General features: G+C 48.4%; 1 protein-coding gene across 1 annotated transcript in view; it reads left to right on the top strand.

The window, feature by feature from the left end:
• The first annotated feature begins 11,848 nt into the window (after positions 1–11,848).
• Positions 11,849–22,171, top strand: part of LOC116371233 (serine/threonine-protein kinase TBK1-like) — a 79,779-nt gene continuing 69,456 nt past the window's right edge. The window contains exons 1-2 of the mRNA XM_031820091.1: positions 11,849–11,969; positions 13,583–13,689. Coding sequence (XP_031675951.1) covers positions 13,603–13,689 — 87 coding nt within the window. The 5' untranslated portion in view covers positions 11,849–11,969; positions 13,583–13,602. The remainder of the gene's footprint in view (positions 11,970–13,582; positions 13,690–22,171) is intronic.

Here is a 22,171-nt window from a genome sequence, read left to right as displayed (position 1 = left end):
TACTGAGGGGGGGTCATGTATCCTGTCTGGAAGAGAGACCCAGAACACATCTGGTACTGAGGAGGAGGAGGGGGGGGGGGGGCATGTATCCTGTCTGGATGAGAGACCCAGAACACATCTGGTACTGAGGGGGGGGGGGGGGGGGGTCATGTATCCTGTCTGGATGAGAGACCCAGAATACATCTGTTACTGAGGGGGGGGGGGTCATCTATCCTGTCTGGGTAAGAGACCCAGAACACATCTGGTACTGAGGGGGGGGGGTCATCTATCCTGTCTGGATGAGACAGACACAGAACACATCTGTTACTGAGGGGGGGGTCATCTATCCTGTCTGGATGAGAGACCCAGAACACATCTGTTACTGAGGGGGGGGGGGTGTCATGTATCCTGTCTGGATGAGACAGACACAGAACACATCTGTTACTGAGGGGGGGTCATGTATCCTGTCTGGATGAGACAGACACAGAACACATCTGTTACTGAGGGGGGGGTCATCTATCTTACGCTGTAGCCTACCTTCTGAGCCTACCTTCTGAGGTCTACCTCTGTTTCACCTGTATTCTCTCTGCCTCCAAGGGAAACTTCTCCTCCATCTTCCCCCCGAGGGGAAACTTCTCCTCCATCTTCCCCCTGAGGGAAACTTCTCCACTCCATCTTCCCCCCGAGGGAAACTTCTCCTCCATCTTCCCCCCGAGGGAAACTTCTCCTCCATCTTCCCCCGAGGGAAACTTCTCCTCCATCTTCCCCCCGAGGGAAACTTCTCCTCCATCTTCCCCCCCGAGGGAAACTTCTCCTCCATCTTCCCCCCCGAGGGAAACTTCTCCTCCATCTTCCCCCCGAGGGAAACTTCTCCATCTTCCCCCCGAGGGAAACTTCTCCTCCATCTTCCCCCCGAGGGAAACTTCTCCTCCATCTTCCCCCCGGGGGAAACTTCTCCTCCATCTTCCCCCCGAGGGAAACTTCTCCTCCATCTTCCCCCCGAGGGAAACTTCTCCTCCATCTTCCCCCGAGGGAAACTTCTCCTCCATCTTCCCCCCGAGGGAAACTTCTCCTCCATCTTCCCCCCGAGGGAAACTTCTCCTCCATCTTCCCCCCGAGGGAAACTTCTCCTCCATCTTCCCCCCGAGGGAAACTTCTCCTCCATCTTCCCCCCGAGGGAAACTTCTCCTCCATCTTCCCCCCGAGGGAAACTTCTCCTCCATCTTCCCCCGAGGGAAACTTCTCCTCCATCTTCCCCCCCGAGGGAAACTTCTCCTCCATCTTCCCCCCCGAGGGAAACTTCTCCTCCATCTTCCCCCCCGAGGGAAACGTCTCCTCCTTCCCCCCCGAGGGAAACGTCTCCTCCATCTTCCCCCCGAGGGAAACTTCTCCTCCATCTTCCCCCCGAGGGAAACTTCTCCTCCATCTTCCCCCCGAGGGAAACTTCTCCTCCATCTTCCCCCCCCGAGGGAAACTTCTCCATCTTCCCCCCCGAGGGAAACTTCTCCACAGAGGACTAGTTATTGTACCTGATCAGTTCTTCGAATCATTTAGTTGTTTTTTTGGCAAAGTGTTTTAATATTTTTGTACCACACAGTGTATATTACCGTATTTATAAGCTATAAAGAAAAACATTGTATATCTATTCATTGAATTCTTGCAGTACTTTGTCATTCCGTCTTTCAATATATGCCTCATTTTATTTTCGGATGTCGGACAGTCCAAACGCATGGCGACAATCTTAGGACATTACGAAAGGATTGTTGATATTGTCTATCTGTCTCGTTCTCTCTCCCGTCTCTGTCCTGTCTGTCTCCTCTGTCTCTGTCCTGTCTGTCTCCTCTGTCTCTGTCCTGTCTGTCTCCTCTGTCTCTGTCCAGTCTCAAACTGAAAGACTGTCGGGGGAAAAGGGATCCTTGTTTAAACTGGGTTGGTTTTTCTCTCCCTGTTTATCCAGTCAGGGCTGTGGGAAATTTCAGACTGAAACTGAGGACGAGATAAAGCTGTCATCCTCTCAGAACATTCACACATACCTCAAAACGTCCATCTTTGTCTTTCTGTTGTCCAATGGGCAGGCCAACTTTCAATATAGACTGGAAGGACATTGCAGGGTCCTGGTTCTCTCGATCTTCTCTGCTACTACTGTTACAGCTATGTATCTTGATCAAAATGGCCGTCTTCTGTCCAGACCCAGACACTCTAAGTCCAATCCTTGCTGAGACAGTCTCCTGTCTGTCCCCTGTTCCTGTCTGTCTCTAGCTGAGACAGTCTCCTGTCTGTCCCCTGTTCCTGTCTGTCTCTAGCTGAGACAGTCTCCTGTCTGTCCCCTGTCTGTTTTTAGATTCAACCAGCATTGTTGGAAATGTGGTCATTCTCTAAGTGCACTTTACAGTTGTGATCGTACGTCCTGGTACAGACAACATGATACACACAGCTCAGAGGGATAGGAGGAGGAATGTGGTCATTCTCTAAGTGCACTTTACAGTTCTGATCGTACGTCCTGGTACAGACATGATACACACAGCTCAGATGGATAGGAGGAGGAATGTGGTTGTGTGGTCTGGATGTTTGAACGAGCAACGTAGTGAATAAGGTTGGTGCTGCAGTTCTGAGAGGTTCCTGATGTACACATGGTGGTTGTGGAGAGGGAGGATATGATGTCAGAGGTTCTTGATGTACACATGTTGGTTGTGGAGAGGGAGGATATGATGTCAGAGGCCTGTCCTGGGACGTTACATTGATAAGAGGTCTTCTGGTCTACCAGCATCGGTCTCTGATGGTAGAGATGTCTGGGTCGGCCTGTCCTGGGACGTTACACTGATAGCAGAGGTCTTCTGGTCTACCAGCATCGGTCTCTGATGGTAGAGATGTCTGGGTCGGCCTGTCCTGGGACGTTACATTGATAACAGAGGTCTTCTGGTCTACCAGCATCGGTCTCTGATGGTAGAGATGTCTGGGTCGGCCTGGGACGTTACACTGATAGCAGAGGTCTTCTGGTCTATCAGCATCGGTCTCTGATGGTAGCTGCTTTTCCAAAATGTCTGTTGAGTGGACGACTGTTGGTGAGAGAAGGGAAGTGGAGTAGCTTGATTTAACACTTGTGTTGGTTAGCATGTTAAAACAAGTTGCTGTTCTGACATTAGATGCTTGTTGTTATCGATGCCGTCCCAAATGGCACCCTATTCCCCATATAGAGCACTACTGTTGACCAGGGCTCAATGGGACCCTATTCCCTATATAGTCCACTACTGTTGACCAGGGCCCTATAGCACCCTATTCCCTATATAGCCCACTACATTTGACCAGGGCCCTAAAGGAGTGCAGGATATAGGGAATAGGGTGCCATTTGGGGCCATATAACATGTTTCTGGAGCTCTGATATAAAGACGAGGAACACAGCAGAGGTTTATTGTCAGTTTGAACATGTTATCATTCATCCATGTTGATACCCATGGTGCTTTGCAAGGATGTATACAGCTCAACCAACATTTGGTTAGTCAGAATGATTATTCTCATTTCCACTCAACTCTACTTCTTCTACGTTGATTTGCTTTCCATGTAAACCAGGGTGTAATGGATGTGTCCATTCAATACTACAAGAAGCTGTTGGAACTAAATTACATGTGGATTTTTTGTTTTGTTTTTTAAATAAAATGAATGAACTTTCATCTTGAACGTTGTCCATTCACATTTTGTTCTGTCCATTATCACTCAACCATTCCCTCTAATCTTTGGCCATTCTCTCTCTACCTCTCTACCGCCCTCTCTCTCTCTACTTCCTCTCTCTCTCTACCTCCTCTCTCTACCTCCTCTCTCTCTCTCTACCTCCCCTCTCTCTTTCTCTACCTCCCCTCTCTCTCTCTACCTCCTCTCTCTCTCTCTCTCTACCTCCTCTCTCTCTCTCTCTCTCTCTCTCTCTCTCTCTCTACCTCCTCTCTCTCTCTCTCTCTCTCTCTCTACCTCCTCTCTCTCTCTCTCTCTCTACCTCCCTACCGCCCTCTCTCTCTCTACTTCCTCTCTCTCTCTACCTCCTCTCTCTACCTCCTCTCTCTCTCTCTACCTCCTCTCTCTCTCTACCTCCCCTCTCTCTTTCTCTACCTCCCCTCTCTCTCTCTACCTCCTCTCTCTCTCTCTACCTCCTCTCTCTCTCTCTCTCTCTCTACCTCCTCTCTCTCTCTCTCTCTCTCTACCTCTCTCTACCTCCTCTCTCTCTCTACCTCCTCTCTCTCTCTACCTCCTCTCTCTCTCTCTACCTCCTCTCTCTCTCTCTACCTGTATTGTATTATTGCTGAAGCATTTGCAGTCATAACTGTCAAATGTACAGTCCCACTATGGAATGGCTCCAGTTTTGAACCCGCTCTAATTCAGGGTTAAATCCCAGAGGATAACCCACTGATCAAATGGATCCTACTTCAGAGGAGATGTTACTGGTTTCTCTAACAGTAATCTCAGGTAAACAGTTGATAATCTCAGGTAAACAGTTGATAATCTCAGGTAAACAGTTGATAATCTCAGGTAAACAGTTGATAATCTCAGGTAAACAGTTGATAATCTCAGGTAAACCGCTGATAATCTCAGGTAAACCGCTGATAATCTCAGGTAAACCGCTGATAATCTCAGGTAAACCGCTGATAATCTCAGGTAAACCGCTGATAATCTCAGGTAAACCGCTGATAATCTCAGGTAAACCGTTGATAATCTCAGGTAAACCGCTGATAATCTCAGGTAAACATCTGATAATCTCAGGTAAACCCAGCATGAACACAATCAGACCCGACTTGTCGTGTGCACACAGCCTAACTGCGCCAGGCCTCGTTCTGCCACACAACAGTTTTGATTGAACTTGTCATTTTAGAGGCTGCAGCCTCAGGTTGAGCCTGGGAACTAAAGACCGTGTGTTGCCTTGGCAACACCACACCCTCCCACTATACAACCTACAGGTTGGGACTGGGAACTAAAGACCTTGTGTTGCCTTGGCAACACCACACCCTCCCACTATATAACCTACAGGTTGGTGTAGCCTCTAACCCTGCCACTATATAACCTACAGGTTGGTGTAGCCTCTAACCCTCCCACTATATAACCTACAGGTTGGTGTAGCCTCTAACCCTCCCACTATATAACCTACAGGTTGGTGTAGCCTCTAACCCTCCCACTATATAACCTACAGGTTGGTGAAGCCTCTAACCCTCCCACTATATAACCTACAGGTTGGTGAAGCCTCCCACAATATAACCTACAGGTTGGTGAAGCCTCTAACCCTCCCACTATATAACCTACAGGTTGGTGAAGTCTCTAACCCTCCCACTATATAACCTACAGGTTGGTGAAGCCTCTAACCCTCCCACTATATAACCTACAGGTTGGTGTAGCCTCTAACCCTCCCACTATATAACCTACAGGTTGGTGAAGCCTCCCACAATATAACCTACAGGTTGGTGAAGCCTCTAACCCTCCCACTATATAACCTACAGGTTGGTGAAGTCTCTAACCCTCCCACTATATAACCTACAGGTTGGTGTAGCCTCTAACCCTCCCACTATATAACCTACAGGTTGGTGAAGCCTCCCACAATATAACCTACAGGTTGGTGAAGCCTCTAACCCTCCCACTATATAGCCTACAGGTTGGTGAAGCCTCTAACTCCCACTATATAACCTACAGGTTGGTGAAGCCTCTAACCCTCCCACTATATAACCTACAGGTTGGTGTAGCCTCTAACCCTCCCACTATATAACCTACAGGTTGGTGTAGCCTCTAACCCTCCCACTATATAACCTACAGGTTGGTGTAGCCTCTAACCCTCCCACTATATAACCTACAGGTTGGTGTAGTCTCTAACCCTCCCACTATATAACCTACAGGTTGGTGTAGCCTCCCACTATATAACCTACAGGTTGGTGAAGCCTCTAACCCTCCCACTATATAACCTACAGGTTGGTGTAACCTCTAACCCTCCCACTATATAACCTACAGGTTGGTGTAGCCTCCCACTATATAACCTACAGGTTGGTGTAGCCTCCCACTATATAACCTACAGGTTGGTGTAGCCTCCCACTATATAACCTACAGGTTGGTGTAGCCGCTAACCCACCCACTATATAACCTACAGGTTGGTGTAGCCTCTAACCCTCCCACTATATAACCTACAGGTTGGTGAAGCCTCTAACCCTCCCACTATATAACCTACAGGTTGGTGTAGTCCCTAACCCTCCCACTATATAACCTACAGGTTGGTGAAGCCTCCCACTATATAACCTACAGGTTGGTGTAGCCTCTAACCCACCCACTATATAACCTACAGGTTGGTGTAGTCCCTAACCCTCCCACTATATAACCTACAGGTTAGTGTAGCCTCTAACCCTCCCACTATATAACCTACATGTTGATGAAGCCTCCCACTCTATAACCTACAGGTTGGTGAAGCCTCTAACCCTCCCACTATATAACCTACAGGTTGGTGTAGCCTCTAACCCTCCCACTATATAACCTACAGGATGGTGTAGCCTCTAACCCTCCCACTATATAACCTACAGGTTGGTGAAGCCGCTAACCCTCCCACTATATAACCTACAGGTTGGTGTAGCCTCTAACCCTCCCACTATATAACCTACAGGTTGGTGAAGACTCTAACCCTCCCACTATATAACCTACAGGTTGGTGAAGCCTCTAACCCTCCCTCATGGATTTCACATGACTGGTCAGGGGCTTAGCCATGGGTGGGCCTGGGAGGGCATAGGCACACCCACTGAGACAGGACTCCCTCACATATAAACCTCTAGGTTCATGTTTCCATGACAACACTCTGTGACAGGAATCCCTCACTACAAACCTCTACGTTCCTATTTCCGTGACAACACTCTGGGACAGGACTCCCTCACGTATAAACCTCCAAATAGCACAGTGGTCCCTACCACTCTGATAAGTGATAACAGGTACTGTGCTGTCCATCTCTAATTGACAACAACCCTGATCTAATGTAGGCTTAAGACCATATGATTATACAGCACGACTGTTGCCAAAGACAGTACATTAGGAAGATAGGCAGCCTGTTTAAGGAAGCTCTTAATGTTGATTGTGTTCTATTGTCACTGTTTTTACAAGTCATTCATTGAAAGTGTCTTAACATATCGTATCATTTTCTGGTATGGAAATGCTAATGTTTTCCAGAGAAATATGTTCAGCATAGTAAGGTGCTCGGGGCCAAGCAGACAGGTCTGGATGTTTTTGATGATATAAGAGGCTTAACAAAAGCCCACATGAGCTGATGGACCCCAGACATCCTCTTTAACTAGGAGTTTGAGCTACAGGGTACCAGGGAACAAAGGAAATGGGGCCAAATGATCCTTTGTCCCAATGGTAGTAAGGCTCCTCAATGTTTAAAACCACAAGTGTTCTGGCCTACAGCTAACACTGTAGTTAAACTACCAGGAGGACCAGTGTTCTGGCCTACAGCTAACATTGTAGTTAAACTACCAGGAGGACCAGTGGGAACCAGGAGGAACAGTAGGCACCAGGAGGACCAGTGTTCTGACCTAGAGCTAACACTGTAGTTAAACTACCAGGAGGACCAGTGTTCTGACCTAGAGCTAACACTGTAGTTAAACTACCAGGAGGACCAGTGTTCTGGCCTCCAGCTAACATTGTAGTTAAACTACCAGGAGGACCAGTGTTCTGACCTACAGCTAACACTGTAGTTAAACTACCAGGAGGACCAGTGTTCTGGCCTCCAGCTAACATTGTAGTTAAACTACCAGGAGGACCAGTGTTCTGGCCTACAGCTAACATTGTAGTTAAACTACCAGGAGGACCAGTGTTCTGACCTACAGCTAACATTGTAATTAAACTACCAGGAGGACCAGTGTTCTGGCCTACAGCTAACATTGTAGTTAAACTACCAGGAAGACCAGTGTTCTGGCCTACAGCTAACATTGTAGTTAAACTACCAGGAGGACCAGTGTTCTGACCTACAGCTAACATTGTAATTAAACTACCAGGGGGACCAGTGTTCTGGCCTACAGCTAACATTGTAGTTGATATCCTGCTGATGATAGAACAGCGGCGTCTGGTAAGACGAGGGGTGGCGGACTATGCATATATGTAAACAACAGCTGGTGCACGATATCTCAGGAAGTCTCGAGGTTTTGCTTGCCCGAGGTAGAGTATCTCATGAAAAGCTGTAGACCACACTATTTTTCATCTGCATTTTTCATAGCTGTTGACACACCACCACAGACCGATGCTGGCACACTCAATGAGCTGTATTCCACCATAAGAAAACAGGAAGACGCTCATCCAGAGGCGGCGCTCCTAGCAGGGAAACTTAAATCTGTTTTACCAAATTTGTATCAGCATGTAAAATGTGCAACCAGAGGGGAAAAACTCTAGACCACCTTTACTCCAGACACAGAGACGCGTACAAAGCTCTCCCTCGCCCTCCATTTGATAAATCTGACCATAATTATATCCTCCTGATTCCAGCTTGCAAGCAAAAACTAAAGCAGGAAGCACCAGTGACTCGGTCAATAAGGAAGTGAAGCAGATGCTGAACTACAGGACTGTTTTTCTAGCACAGACTGGAATATGTTCAGGGATTCCTCCGATGGAATTGAGGAGTACATCATTGGCTTCATCAATAAGTGCATTGATTATGTCGTCCCCACAGTGACCATAGGTACATACCCCAACCAGAAGATATTGGTTACAGGAAACATCCGCACTGAGCTAAAGGCTAGAGCTGCCGCTTTCAAGGAGAAGGACTCTCACCCGGAAGCTTATAAGATATCCCACAATGCCCTCCAACGAACCATCAAACAGGCAAAGTGTCAAGATCGAATCCTACTACACCAGCTCCGATGCTAATCGGATGTGGCAGGGCTTGCAAACCATTATAGACTACAATGGGAAGTACCTACCAGACGAGCTAAACTACTTCTATGCTCGCTTCGAGGTAAATAACACTGAAACATGCATGAGAGCACCAGCTGTTCCGGACGACTGTGTGATCACGACCTTTAAACAGGTCAACATTCAAAAGGGCGCTGGGCCAGACGGATTACCAGGATGTGTACTGCGAGCATGCGCTGACCAACTGGCAAGTGTCTTCACTAACATTTTCAACCTCTCCCTGTCCGAGTCTGTAACACCAACATGTATTAAGCAGACCACCATAGTGCCTGTGCCAAAGACCACCTATGCTATTCATTGACTACAGCTCAGCATTCAACACCATAGTGCCCTCAAAGCTCATCAATAAGCTAAGGACCTTGGGATTAAACACCTCCCTCTGCAACTGGATCCTGGACTTCCTGACGGACCGTCCCCAGGTGGTGAGGGTTGTTGGAGCGAACCATTAAGGAGAGCTGAGCATTAAAAAGGTCTAGTTGCCAGGCTGAAGTAGCAAGGACATGCACATTAAGAGAAGATGACACCCAGGCCTTTTGACACCCAGGCTATGCTCTATTTTTGAAAGAGTACATTAACCAAGACCATACGTACATATATGACAGCTGGACGTACTATGGTCAGCAGGATACAGGAAGAAAGATGGAAGCAAGATAACTGATGACTAACACGTAAAACATAAGCATGTGAAAAGGGTTTCTTCCATCGTTATAACCTAATCAAAAGCAGATATGAGCGTTAGTGGGCGTGAACGAGCTCTGAGATGAGAAGAAAATAACAAAAGGTCAAGGGAAGCTGTTTTCATATAGAGGGAGGGGACTCTATACGTTATGCAAAGACAGAATCCTATAAAGGCAGGACTCTGTAATATGAGAGGGTGGTCTCTTTCCATGGAGGGGCTCGGCCCTGTTGTGTTTGTGATAGGGTCCTTCCATGGAAGGGCTCAGTTTTGCTACTTTGTATTAAATTGAATTCACAAGTTCTTGTAAGAGTATTATATTTCTGAGACAATTCTCCACAACACATTCGCCACGCTGATCCTCAACACAGGGGCCTCTCCGGGGTGCGTGCTCTGTCCCCTCTTGTACTCCTTGTTCACTCATGACTGCACGGCTAGGCACGACTCCAACATGATCGTTAAGTTTGTCGATGACACAACACTGACAACGTGTTGACACAGGAGTCACTAGTGCGCGATGAGATGGCCAAACCCTCCCTAACCTGGACAACGCTGGGCCAATTGTGCGTTGCCCCATGGGCCTCCCAGTCACAGCCGGCTGTGACAGAGCCTGGACTCGAACCCAGAATCTCTGGTGGCACAGCTTTAGACCACTGAGACAGAGCCTGGACTCGAACCCAGAATCCTTAGACCACTGAGACAGAGCCTGGACTCGAACCCAGAATCCTTAGACCACTGAGACAGAGCCTGGACTCGAACCCAGAATCCTTAGACCACTGACAGAGCCTGGACTCGAACCCAGAATCCTTAGACCACTGAGACAGAGCCTGGACTCGAACCCAGAATCCTTAGACCACTGAGACAGAGCCTGGACTCGAACCCAGAATCCTTAGACCACTGAGACAGAGCCTGGACTCGAACCCAGAATCCTTAGACCACTGAGACAGAGCCTGGACTCGAACCCAGAATCCTTAGACCACTGAGACAGAGCCTGGACTCGAACCCAGAATCCTTAGACCACTGAGACAGAGCCTGGACTCGAACCCAGAATCCTTAGACCACTGAGACAGAGCCTGGACTCGAACCCAGAATCCTTAGACCACTGAGACAGAGCCTGGACTCGAACCCAGAATCCTTAGACCACTGAGACAGAGCCTGGACTCGAACCCAGAATCCTTAGACCACTGAGACAGAGCCTGGACTCGAACCCAGAATCCTTAGACCACTGAGACAGAGCCTGGACTCGAACCCAGAATCCTTAGACCACTGAGACAGAGCCTGGACTCGAACCCAGAATCCTTAGACCACTGAGACAGAGCCTGGACTCAAACCCAGAATCCTTAGACCACTGAGACAGAGCCTGGACTCGAACCCAGAATCCTTAGACCACTGAGACAGAGCCTGGACTCAAACCCAGAATCCTTTGCTATTGATATTTTACTGCTGCTCTTTAACTACTTGTTACTTTTATTTCTTATTTCATATTTTTTTAACTGCATTGTAAGTAAGCATTTCACTGTAAGGTTACCTGTTGTATTCGGCCGATGTGACTATTAGAATTTTATGTGCAGATGAATCATTGAATGCTCATGAATTGCACTTTTCTACTGTATTGTCTGTATATGTCCTTTTGTCTATCTTCCAGTGTGTTATGTATGCACAGAGCAGCAACCAATATTTCCCCGGGGGGGGGGGTTTATCTTTAACAGGTACCGTGCTGTCCCGCTCTAATTCACCACAACCTTGAACTAATAAAGGATAAATCCATGATTATTGAGCGTGACTGTTGCCAAAGACAGTACAGTATGAAGATAGAAATCCCAGCTCACGCTTGTAGGCGACGTCGGATAGCTAAACTCATGCGCATTAACACGTTTTCGGGGCTAACTCAACTCGCGCCGAACTGCGCATGTGCCAACCGTAATCTCTAATAAGGCGCTCCTTCGATATAAAGTTGTTTTTGACGAGCATTTTTAAAATGTATCAGTTTATTTTCACGAGGTTGGAGTAATAAAATGTTCAACTACTAAAGACATTGGCTGGTTGTGCCTTTAGATTTCTAGAAAAAGTACATCTAAAGAATAATTGCTCACTTCTCTAATTTACTTCTCAAACTCCGTTCTGATCTGCTTCGAAAGCGTTCCCGGAAGTCTTAAGATGTTGCGCCTCTGTGTTTTTATAAACTCGGTGTCGGTGCTTTCGTTTTCCCCATCCAGGCTCTATGAAAGACAACTGGGCCGATGCACCTGAAATCAAAACGACACTCTGTGGCTTTCTTATATTTATAGTCTCTTCTTTTCCAGGAAGTACGGTAAAGAGGAACCACACCCCCTTTTCCATACTGCTTTCTGATTGGGTTATTCCTATCACGTGATCCAGAAGTGAAAGGATTCTGGTTTTTCCGGAGGTAAGGAAATAAACACAAACCTAATTATACTTGTGATTTTTACCTGACAAAATGTAAAAATATAAAGTTATATTGTATGACTACAACGTGTTTTAACTGCACATGGTGTCGACCTTCCCAGTTGTACTTGTGTAATATCGGTGTATATCATTTTGTGGAGGTGGGAACTGTCATCTTTGTTGTTGTTTTTCACTGTGAATCAGACCGACTGACTAGACACGAATAAAACGTTTAGCTAAATACATTTTCCTCCTCCTTCGGCGTTATTTGGTGCAGTTAGCTAGTTAAGAAGACATTATTAAAAGGTAACATATACCATTGCTTGGGTGAATAGCCTGATGCGTAGTTCGGTCACACAACTTTAGCTACCTAGATACGTTACTACAGCATTTTGTCATAGTCAAATGACGTTTCTGACCATTACTATAACGTTAGACTTTGACATGTAGCTAGGACATTGTCATGGATAGAGAGCTGTCTATATTTGTCGTCATTGTGAACGCGTTGGGCCGGAGGGGGGTTTCCCATGGCGTCACGGTGTAATAAAGTGATCGGCGCCGGTACGTCAGTTTCACACACATTTACACTGCTTGAGACCCATCTAATACAGTATAATGGATTATCCCTCTAGTCTAGATTTAATACGGTGGGTTTGATTTTTCGCTAACTTCTCAGTGGATCAGCGAGGCCTCCTATTGGCTGTGACACTGCTGAGTCAGGAAGTGGATTTTACTAAACGCATCGACAGTTTTTATGCCAGTAAAAGTCGTATTTTTAGCACGACAGCTGTGATGGAAACAGGAAGTTTTGGTACAATTTTATAAATGCCCTTAGATAATAGTTCATCATGGTGGAATCTTTTTATGTAGGTACATTTAATTATGTGCGAAATGGCGGTTTGAGAACTTTATGCGCAAATATTTATAACCGATTTATAACCCATTTGGAGTCATGGGATGATATGGTGTCTCCCACTACATTATCTCCCACTACGATTCAGGAAGCGGTGCAGTTTATCAGGCTACAGGTGAAATACATTATATGATGAACTTCACAAGGTGGTGAAAGTCATGGTGATGCTCTTGATGCCATTTGACAAATCCAAATATTCTCACTTTTATCCATAATAATCTCATCATGTAGACAGTATACCCGCACTGGTGGCTAGAACACACCTGCCAAAACCAGACTAGGCACATACCCCCCCCCCCCAGCAACAAGTCAGTTTGGTGTAAAACACATATTCTTTATGCAGAATTTAAAATCTGCCAACAATTTGGATTGGAAACCTAGCTAGTGAAATATCTATTCAATATTTACCAGAAATTATTGATATTTGAAGTACACAGAATGCATGTTATTATGACCATAGCTACAACAGTCATGATACTAATTGCTGTTTCAGGGGTTGCTATAACCTAATGTTGCTCTCTTTATCTACTGTATGAGTGACCCAGGACCACTGTTAGCTCTGGTCCTTGGCGTTAGTGCAGCTTGCTAACGTTGAGCCTTCAGGAAGAAGCCTCACTAACACCCTGGACCAGAGCTAGTTGTTCAATATGTCATTCCCCTTAGTGTGCTGTCTGAATGTGTTGGTTTGTTCTCCACTACAGGTGAACCTGAAGCCATCATCATGCAGAGCACAGCCAACTACCTGTGGCTCATCTCAGACCTGCTGGGCCAGGGAGCTACAGCTAACGTCTACCGTGGCAGACACAAGGTACAGGGCTAACACTAACATCTACCGTGGCAGACACAAGGTACAGGACTAACACTAACATCTACCATGGCAGACACAAGGTACAGGGCTAACACTAACATCTACCGTGGCAGACACAAGGTACAGGGCTAACACTAACATCTACCGTGGCAGACACAAGGTACAGGGCTAACACTAACATCTACCGTGGCAGACACAAGGTACAGGGCTAACATCTACCGTGGCAGACACAAGGTACAGGGCTAACACTAACATCTACCGTGGCAGCCACAAGGTACAGGGCTAACACTTAACATCTACCGTGGCAGACACAAGGTACAGGGCTAACACTAACATCTACCGTGGCAGACATAAGGTACAGGGCTAACACTAACGTCTACCGTGGCAGACACAAGGTACAGGGCTAACATCTACCGTGGCAGACACAAGGTACAGGGCTAACACTAACATCTACCGTGGCAGACACAAGGTACAGGACTAACACTTAACATCTACCGTGGCAGACACAAGGTACAGGGCTAACACTAACATCTACCGTGGCAGACACAAGGTACAGGGCTAACACTAACATCTACCATGGCAGACACAAGGTACAGGGCTAACATCTACCGTGGCAGACACAAGGTACAGGGCTAACATCTACTGTGGCAGACACAAGGTACAGGGCTAACATCTACCGTGGCAGACACAAGGTACAGGGCTAACATCTACCGTGGCAGACACAAGGTACAGGGCTAACATCTACCGTGGCAGACACAAGGTACAGGGCTAACATCTACCGTGGCAGACACAAGGTACAGGGCTAACACTAACATCTACCGTGGCAGACACAAGGTACAGGACTAACACTAACATCTACCGTGGCAGACACAAGGTACAGGGCTAACACTAACATCTACCGTGGCAGACACAAGGTACAGGGCTAACACTAACATCTACCGTGGCAGACACAAGGTACAGGGCTAACACTAACATCTACCGTGGCAGACACAAGGTACAGGGCTAACATCTACCGTGGCAGACACAAGGTACAGGGCTAACACTAACATCTACCGTGGCAGACACAAGGTACAGGGCTAACACTTAACATCTACCGTGGCAGACACAAGGTACAGGGCTAACACTAACATCTACCGTGGCAGACATAAGGTACAGGGCTAACACTAACGTCTACCGTGGCAGACACAAGGTACAGGGCTAACATCTACCGTGGCAGACACAAGGTACAGGGCTAACACTAACATCTACCGTGGCAGACACAAGGTACAGGACTAACACTTAACATCTACCGTGGCAGACACAAGGTACAGGGCTAACACTAACATCTACCGTGGCAGACACAAGGTACAGGGCTAACACTAACATCTACCATGGCAGACACAAGGTACAGGGCTAACATCTACCGTGGCAGACACAAGGTACAGGGCTAACATCTACTGTGGCAGACACAAGGTACAGGGCTAACATCTACCGTGGCAGACACAAGGTACAGGGCTAACATCTACCGTGGCAGACACAAGGTACAGGGCTAACATCTACCGTGGCAGACACAAGGTACAGGGCTAACATCTACCGTGGCAGACACAAGGTACAGGGCTAACATCTACCGTGGCAGACACAAGGTACAGGGCTAACATCTACCGTGGCAGACACAAGGTACAGGGCTAACATCTACCGTGGCAGACACAAGGTACAGGGCTAACATCTACCGTGGCAGACACAAGGTACAGGGCTAACATCTACCGTGGCAGACACAAGGTACAGGGCTAACATCTACCGTGGCAGACACAAGGTACAGGGCTAACATCTACCGTGGCAGACACAAGGTACAGGGCTAACATCTACCGTGGCAGACACAAGGTACAGGGCTAACATCTACCGTGGCAGACACAAGGTACAGGGCTAACATCTACCGTGGCAGACACAAGGTACAGGGCTAACATCTACCGTGGCAGACACAAGGTACAGGGCTAACACTAACATCTACCGTGGCAGACACAAGGTACAGGGCTAACACTAACATCTACCGTGGCAGACACAAGGTACAGGGCTAACATCTACCGTGGCAGACACAAGGTACAGGGCTAACATCTACCGTGGCAGACACAAGGTACAGGGCTAACATCTACCGTGGCAGACACAAGGTACAGGGCTAACATCTACCGTGGCAGACACAAGGTACAGGGCTAACATCTACCGTGGCAGACACAAGGTACAGGGCTAACATCTACCGTGGCAGACACAAGGTACAGGGCTAACACTAACATCTACCGTGGCAGACACAAGGTACAGGGCTAACACTAACATCTACCGTGGCAGACACAAGGTACAGGACTAACACTTAACATCTACCGTGGCAGACACAAGGTACAGGGCTAACATCTACCGTGGCAGACACAAGGTACAGGGCTAACATCTACCGTGGCAGACACAAGGTACAGGGCTAACACTAACGTCTACCGTGGCAGACACAAGGTACAGGGCTAACATCTACCGTGGCAGACACAAGGTACAGGACTAACATCTACCGTGGCAGACACAAGGTACAGGGCTAACATCTACCGTGGCAGACACAAGGTACAGGACTAACATCTACCGTGGCAGACACAAGGTACAGGACTGGTCAGATAATTTTCCAATCTGTTTAAAGGCACAGTCAACTTGGTGTATGTAAACTTCTGACCCACTGGAATGGTGATATAGTGAATTATAAGTGAAATAATCTGTCTATAAACAATTGTTGTAAAAATGACTTGTGTCATGTACAAAGTAGATGTCCTAACCGACTAAACTATAGTTTGTTATCAAGAATATGTGGAGTGTTTGAAAAACGAGTTTTAATGACTCCAACCTCAGTGTATGTAAACTTCCCACTTCAACTGTATCTATGGGCAGCACTGAGGGAGGGGGGGACTGTAACTGAGGGGTGGGGGGAACGGTTTTAATGACTCCAACCTCAGTGTATGTAAACTTCCCACTTCAACTGTATCTATGGGCAGCACTGAGGGAGGGGGGGACTGTAACTGAGGGGTGGGGGGAACGGTTTTAATGACTCCAACCTCAGTGTATGTAAACTTCCCACTTCAACTGTATCTATGGGCAGCACTGAGGGAGGGGGGGACTGTAACTGAGGGGTGGGGGGAACGGTTTTAATGACTCCAACCTCAGTGTATGTAAACTTCCCACTTCAACTGTATCTATGGGCAGCACTGAGGGAGGGGGGGACTGTAACTGAGGGGTGGGGGGAACGGTTTTAATGACTCCAACCTCAGTGTATGTAAACTTCCCACTTCAACTGTATCTATGGGCAGCACTGAGGGAGGGGGGGACTGTAACTGAGGGGTGGGGGGAACGGTTTTAATGACTCCAACCTCAGTGTATGTAAACTTCCCACTTCAACTGTATCTATGGGCAGCACTGAGGGAGGGGGGGACTGTAACTGAGGGGTGGGGGGAACGGTTTTAATGACTCCAACCTCAGTGTATGTAAACTTCCCACTTCAACTGTATCTATGGGCAGCACTGAGGGAGGGGGGGACTGTAACTGAGGGGTGGGGGGAACGGTTTTAATGACTCCAACCTCAGTGTATGTAAACTTCCCACTTCAACTGTATCTATGGGCAGCACTGAGGGAGGGGGGGACTGTAACTGAGGGGTGGGGGGAACGGTTTTAATGACTCCAACCTCAGTGTATGTAAACTTCCCACTTCAACTGTATCTATGGGCAGCACTGAGGGAGGGGGGGACTGTAACTGAGGGGTGGGGGGAACGGTTTTAATGACTCCAACCTCAGTGTATGTAAACTTCCCACTTCAACTGTATCTATGGGCAGCACTGAGGGAGGGGGGGACTGTAACTGAGGGGTGGGGGGAACGGTTTTAATGACTCCAACCTCAGTGTATGTAAACTTCCCACTTCAACTGTATCTATGGGCAGCACTGAGGGAGGGGGGGACTGTAACTGAGGGGTGGGGGGAACGGTTTTAATGACTCCAACCTCAGTGTATGTAAACTTCCCACTTCAACTGTATCTATGGGCAGCACTGAGGGAGGGGGGGACTGTAACTGAGGGGTGGGGGGAACGGTTTTAATGACTCCAACCTCAGTGTATGTAAACTTCCCACTTCAACTGTATCTATGGGCAGCACTGAGGGAGGGGGGGACTGTAACTGAGGGGTGGGGGGAACGGTTTTAATGACTCCAACCTCAGTGTATGTAAACTTCCCACTTCAACTGTATCTATGGGCAGCACTGAGGGAGGGGGGGACTGTAACTGAGGGGTGGGGGGAACGGTTTTAATGACTCCAACCTCAGTGTATGTAAACTTCCCACTTCAACTGTATCTATGGGCAGCACTGAGGGAGGGGGGGACTGTAACTGAGGGGTGGGGGGAACGGTTTTAATGACTCCAACCTCAGTGTATGTAAACTTCCCACTTCAACTGTATCTATGGGCAGCACTGAGGGAGGGGGGGACTGTAACTGAGGGGTGGGGGGAACGGTTTTAATGACTCCAACCTCAGTGTATGTAAACTTCCCACTTCAACTGTATCTATGGGCAGCACTGAGGGAGGGGGGGACTGTAACTGAGGGGTGGGGGGAACGGTTTTAATGACTCCAACCTCAGTGTATGTAAACTTCCCACTTCAACTGTATCTATGGGCAGCACTGAGGGAGGGGGGGACTGTAACTGAGGGGTGGGGGGAACGGTTTTAATGACTCCAACCTCAGTGTATGTAAACTTCCCACTTCAACTGTATCTATGGGCAGCACTGAGGGAGGGGGGGACTGTAACTGAGGGGTGGGGGGAACGGTTTTAATGACTCCAACCTCAGTGTATGTAAACTTCCCACTTCAACTGTATCTATGGGCAGCACTGAGGGAGGGGGGGACTGTAACTGAGGGGTGGGGGGAACGGTTTTAATGACTCCAACCTCAGTGTATGTAAACTTCCCACTTCAACTGTATCTATGGGCAGCACTGAGGGAGGGGGGGACTGTAACTGAGGGGTGGGGGGAACGGTTTTAATGACTCCAACCTCAGTGTATGTAAACTTCCCACTTCAACTGTATCTATGGGCAGCACTGAGGGAGGGGGGGACTGTAACTGGGGGGGTGGGGGAACGGTTTTAATGACTCCAACCTCAGTGTATGTAAACTTCCCACTTCAACTGTATCTATGGGCAGCACTGAGGGAGGGGGGGACTGTAACTGGGGGGGTGGGGGAACGGTTTTAATGACTCCAACCTCAGTGTATGTAAACTTCCCACTTCAACTGTATCTATGGGCAGCACTGAGGGAGGGGGGGACTGTAACTGGGGGGGTGGGGGAACGGTTTTAATGACTCCAACCTCAGTGTATGTAAACTTCCCACTTCAACTGTATCTATGGGCAGCACTGAGGGAGGGGGGGACTGTAACTGGGGGGGTGGGGGAACGGTTTTAATGACTCCAACCTCAGTGTATGTAAACTTCCCACTTCAACTGTATCTATGGGCAGCACTGAGGGAGGGGGGGACTGTAACTGGGGGGGTGGGGGAATGGTTGGAACATAACTGAGGGGTGGGGGAACGGTTGGAACGTAACTGAGGGGTGGGGGGAACGGTTGGAACATAACTGAGGGGTGGGGGAACGGTTGGAACATATCTGGGGGGTGGGGGGAACGGTTGGAACGTAACTGAGGGGTGGGGGGAACGGTTGGAACGTAACTGAGGGGTGGGGGGAACGGTTGGAACGTAACTGAGGGGTGGGGGGAACGGTTGGAACATAACTGATGGGTGGGGGAACGGTTGGAACATAACTGAGGGGTGGGGGGAACGGTAACGGGTACGGGGGGGCACTGTTACTGAGGGGAGGGTGGGGACTGTAACTGGAGGGGGGGACTGTAACTGGGGGGTGGGGGAAGGGAATGGTTGGAACATAACTGAGGGGTGGGGGGGAACGGTAACGGGTACGGGGGGGGCACTGTTACTGAGGGGAGGGTGGGGACTGTAACTGGAGGGGAGGGGGGGGGGCTGTAACTGGGGGGAGGGTGGGGACTGTAACTGGAGGGGGGGGGGGACTGTAACTGAGGGGGACATCTTGGCAGTCTCTCCACCAAGCATCTTGGCAGTCTCTCCACCAAGCATCTTGGCAGTCTCTCCACCAGCATCTTGGCAGTCTCTCCACCAGCATCTTGGCAGTCTCTCACCTACGTGGATGCAAGAGCAGAAGTGTAGTGTTGTTGACATGTTGGCCTAACAGGAAGTCTAATATAGTACTGTTGTTCACTGTCTGTTGTCTCACTAACTCGCCATTTTGAGACGTTTCACCAACTGTTCATGTCACAGAGGGTTATGGTTGTCTGCTCAGCCATATAAGCTAGCGTGCTAACCCTTCTCTCTCCACAGGGGCTTTCCCTTCTGTCTCCACAGGTGCTTTCCCTTCTGTCTCCACAGGTGCTTTCCCTTCTGTCTCCACAGGGGCTTTCCCAGGTCTCTCTAGACTAGAGGGAGGATGCCAACACATTTTAGGATGGGTCTGGACATGTCTTTGTGTTTGGTTCTGTCTGTTTGATTCTGACAGAATGAACATCTATGGCACTTAATGACCTGTCTCACTAGGGCTGTGTCCCTGATGGACTGTCTCACTAGGGCTGTGTCCCTGATGGACTGTCTCACTAGGGCTGTGTCCCTGATGGACTGTCTCACTAGGGCTGTGTCCCTGATGGGACCTGATGGACTGTCTCACTAGGGCTGTGTCCCTGATGGACTGTCTCACTAGGGCTGTGTCCCTGATGGACTGTCTCACTAGGGCTGTGTCCCTGATGGACTGTCTCACTAGGGCTGTGTCCCTGATGGGGCCTGATGGACTGTCTCACTAGGGCTGTGTCCCTGATGGACTGTCTCACTAGGGCTGTGTCCCTGATGGACTGTCTCACTAGGGCTGTGTCCCTGATGGACTGTCTCACTAGGGCTGTGTCCCTGATGGACTGTCTCACTAGGGCTGTGTCCCTGATGGACTGTCTCACTAGGGCTGTGTCCCTGATGGACTGTCTCACTAGGGCTGTGTCCCTGACGGACTGTCTCACTAGGGCTGTGTCCCTGATGGACTGTCTCACTAGGGCTGTGTCCCTGATGGACTGTCTCACTAGGGCTGTGTCCCTGATGGACTGTCTCACTAGGGCTGTGTCCCTGATGGACTGTCTCACTAGGGCTGTGTCCCTGATGGACTGTCTCACTAGGGCTGTGTCCCTGATGGGACCTGATGGACTGTCTCACTACCCTTCATCCACTATATATACAGGACACCCCTTCATCCACTATATATACAGCAGTATGAGGACACCCCTTCATCCACTATATATACAGCAGTATGTGGACACCCCTTCATATTAGTGGATTCTATTATTTCAACCCGTTCTTCGGCGGACAACGCTTCCTGCCAGAATGCATAGTGCCAGCTGTAAAGTTTGGTGGAGGAGGAATAATTGTCTGGGGCTGTATTTTCATGGTTCAGGCTAGGCCCCTTAGTTCCAGTGAAGGGAAATCTTAACGCTACAGAATACAATGACATTCTAGAAGATTCTGTGCTTCCATCTTTGTGGCAACAGTTTGGGGAAGTCCCCTTCCTTGCTTTGTGCCCCCCGTACACAAAGCAAGGTCGCCACAGAAATGGTTTGTTGACATCGGTGTGGAAGAACTTGACTGGCACGCACAGAGCCCTGACCTCAACCTCATCGGACACCTTCGGGATGAATTGGAACGCTGACTGCGAGCTTAGCGAGGTCGGGCGATTAGGCCTGGCTCGCAGCCTAATCGCCCCACCTCACTAATGCTCTTGTGGCTGAATGGAAGCAAGTCCCCGCAGCAATGTTCCAACATCTAGTGGAAAGCCTTCCCAGAAGAGTGCAGGCTGTTATAGCAGCAATGTTCCAACATCTAGTGGAAAGCCTTCCCAGAAGAGTGGAGGCTGTTATAGCAGCAATGTTCCAACATCTAGTGGAAAGCCTTCCCAGAAGAGTGGAGGCTGTTATAGCAGCAATGTTCCAACATCTAGTGGAAAGCCTTCCCAGAAGAGTGGAGGCTGTTATAGCAGAAAAGGGGGGACCTACTCCATATTAATGCCTGTGATTTTGGAAAAAGATGTTGGCTGAGCAGGGGTCCACATACTTTTGGTCATGTAGTGTAGATTTCAGAGATAATGTCTGGTCATGTAGTGTAGATTTCAGAGATAATGTCTGGTCATGTAGTGTAGATTTCAGAGATAATGTCTGGTCATGTAGTGTAGATTTCAGAGATAATGTCTGGTCATGTAGTGTAGATTTCAGAGATAATGTCTGGTCATGTAGTGTAGATTTCAGAGATAATGTCTGGTCATGTAGTGTAGATTTCAGAGATAATGTCTGGTCATGTAGTGTAGATTTCAGAGATAATGTCTGGTCATGTAGTGTAGATTTCACTACTCAGTGCACGCAGACAATTAGTGGTTTGCTATTTAAGGTTGAAT

Source organism: Oncorhynchus kisutch, unplaced genomic scaffold (assembly GCF_002021735.2).
Source record: "Oncorhynchus kisutch isolate 150728-3 unplaced genomic scaffold, Okis_V2 scaffold3040, whole genome shotgun sequence".
NCBI classification, from domain to species: Eukaryota; Metazoa; Chordata; class Actinopteri; order Salmoniformes; family Salmonidae; genus Oncorhynchus; species Oncorhynchus kisutch.
Note: the sequence above shows the minus strand (reverse complement) of the source record. Positions and strands in the feature narration are given on the sequence as shown.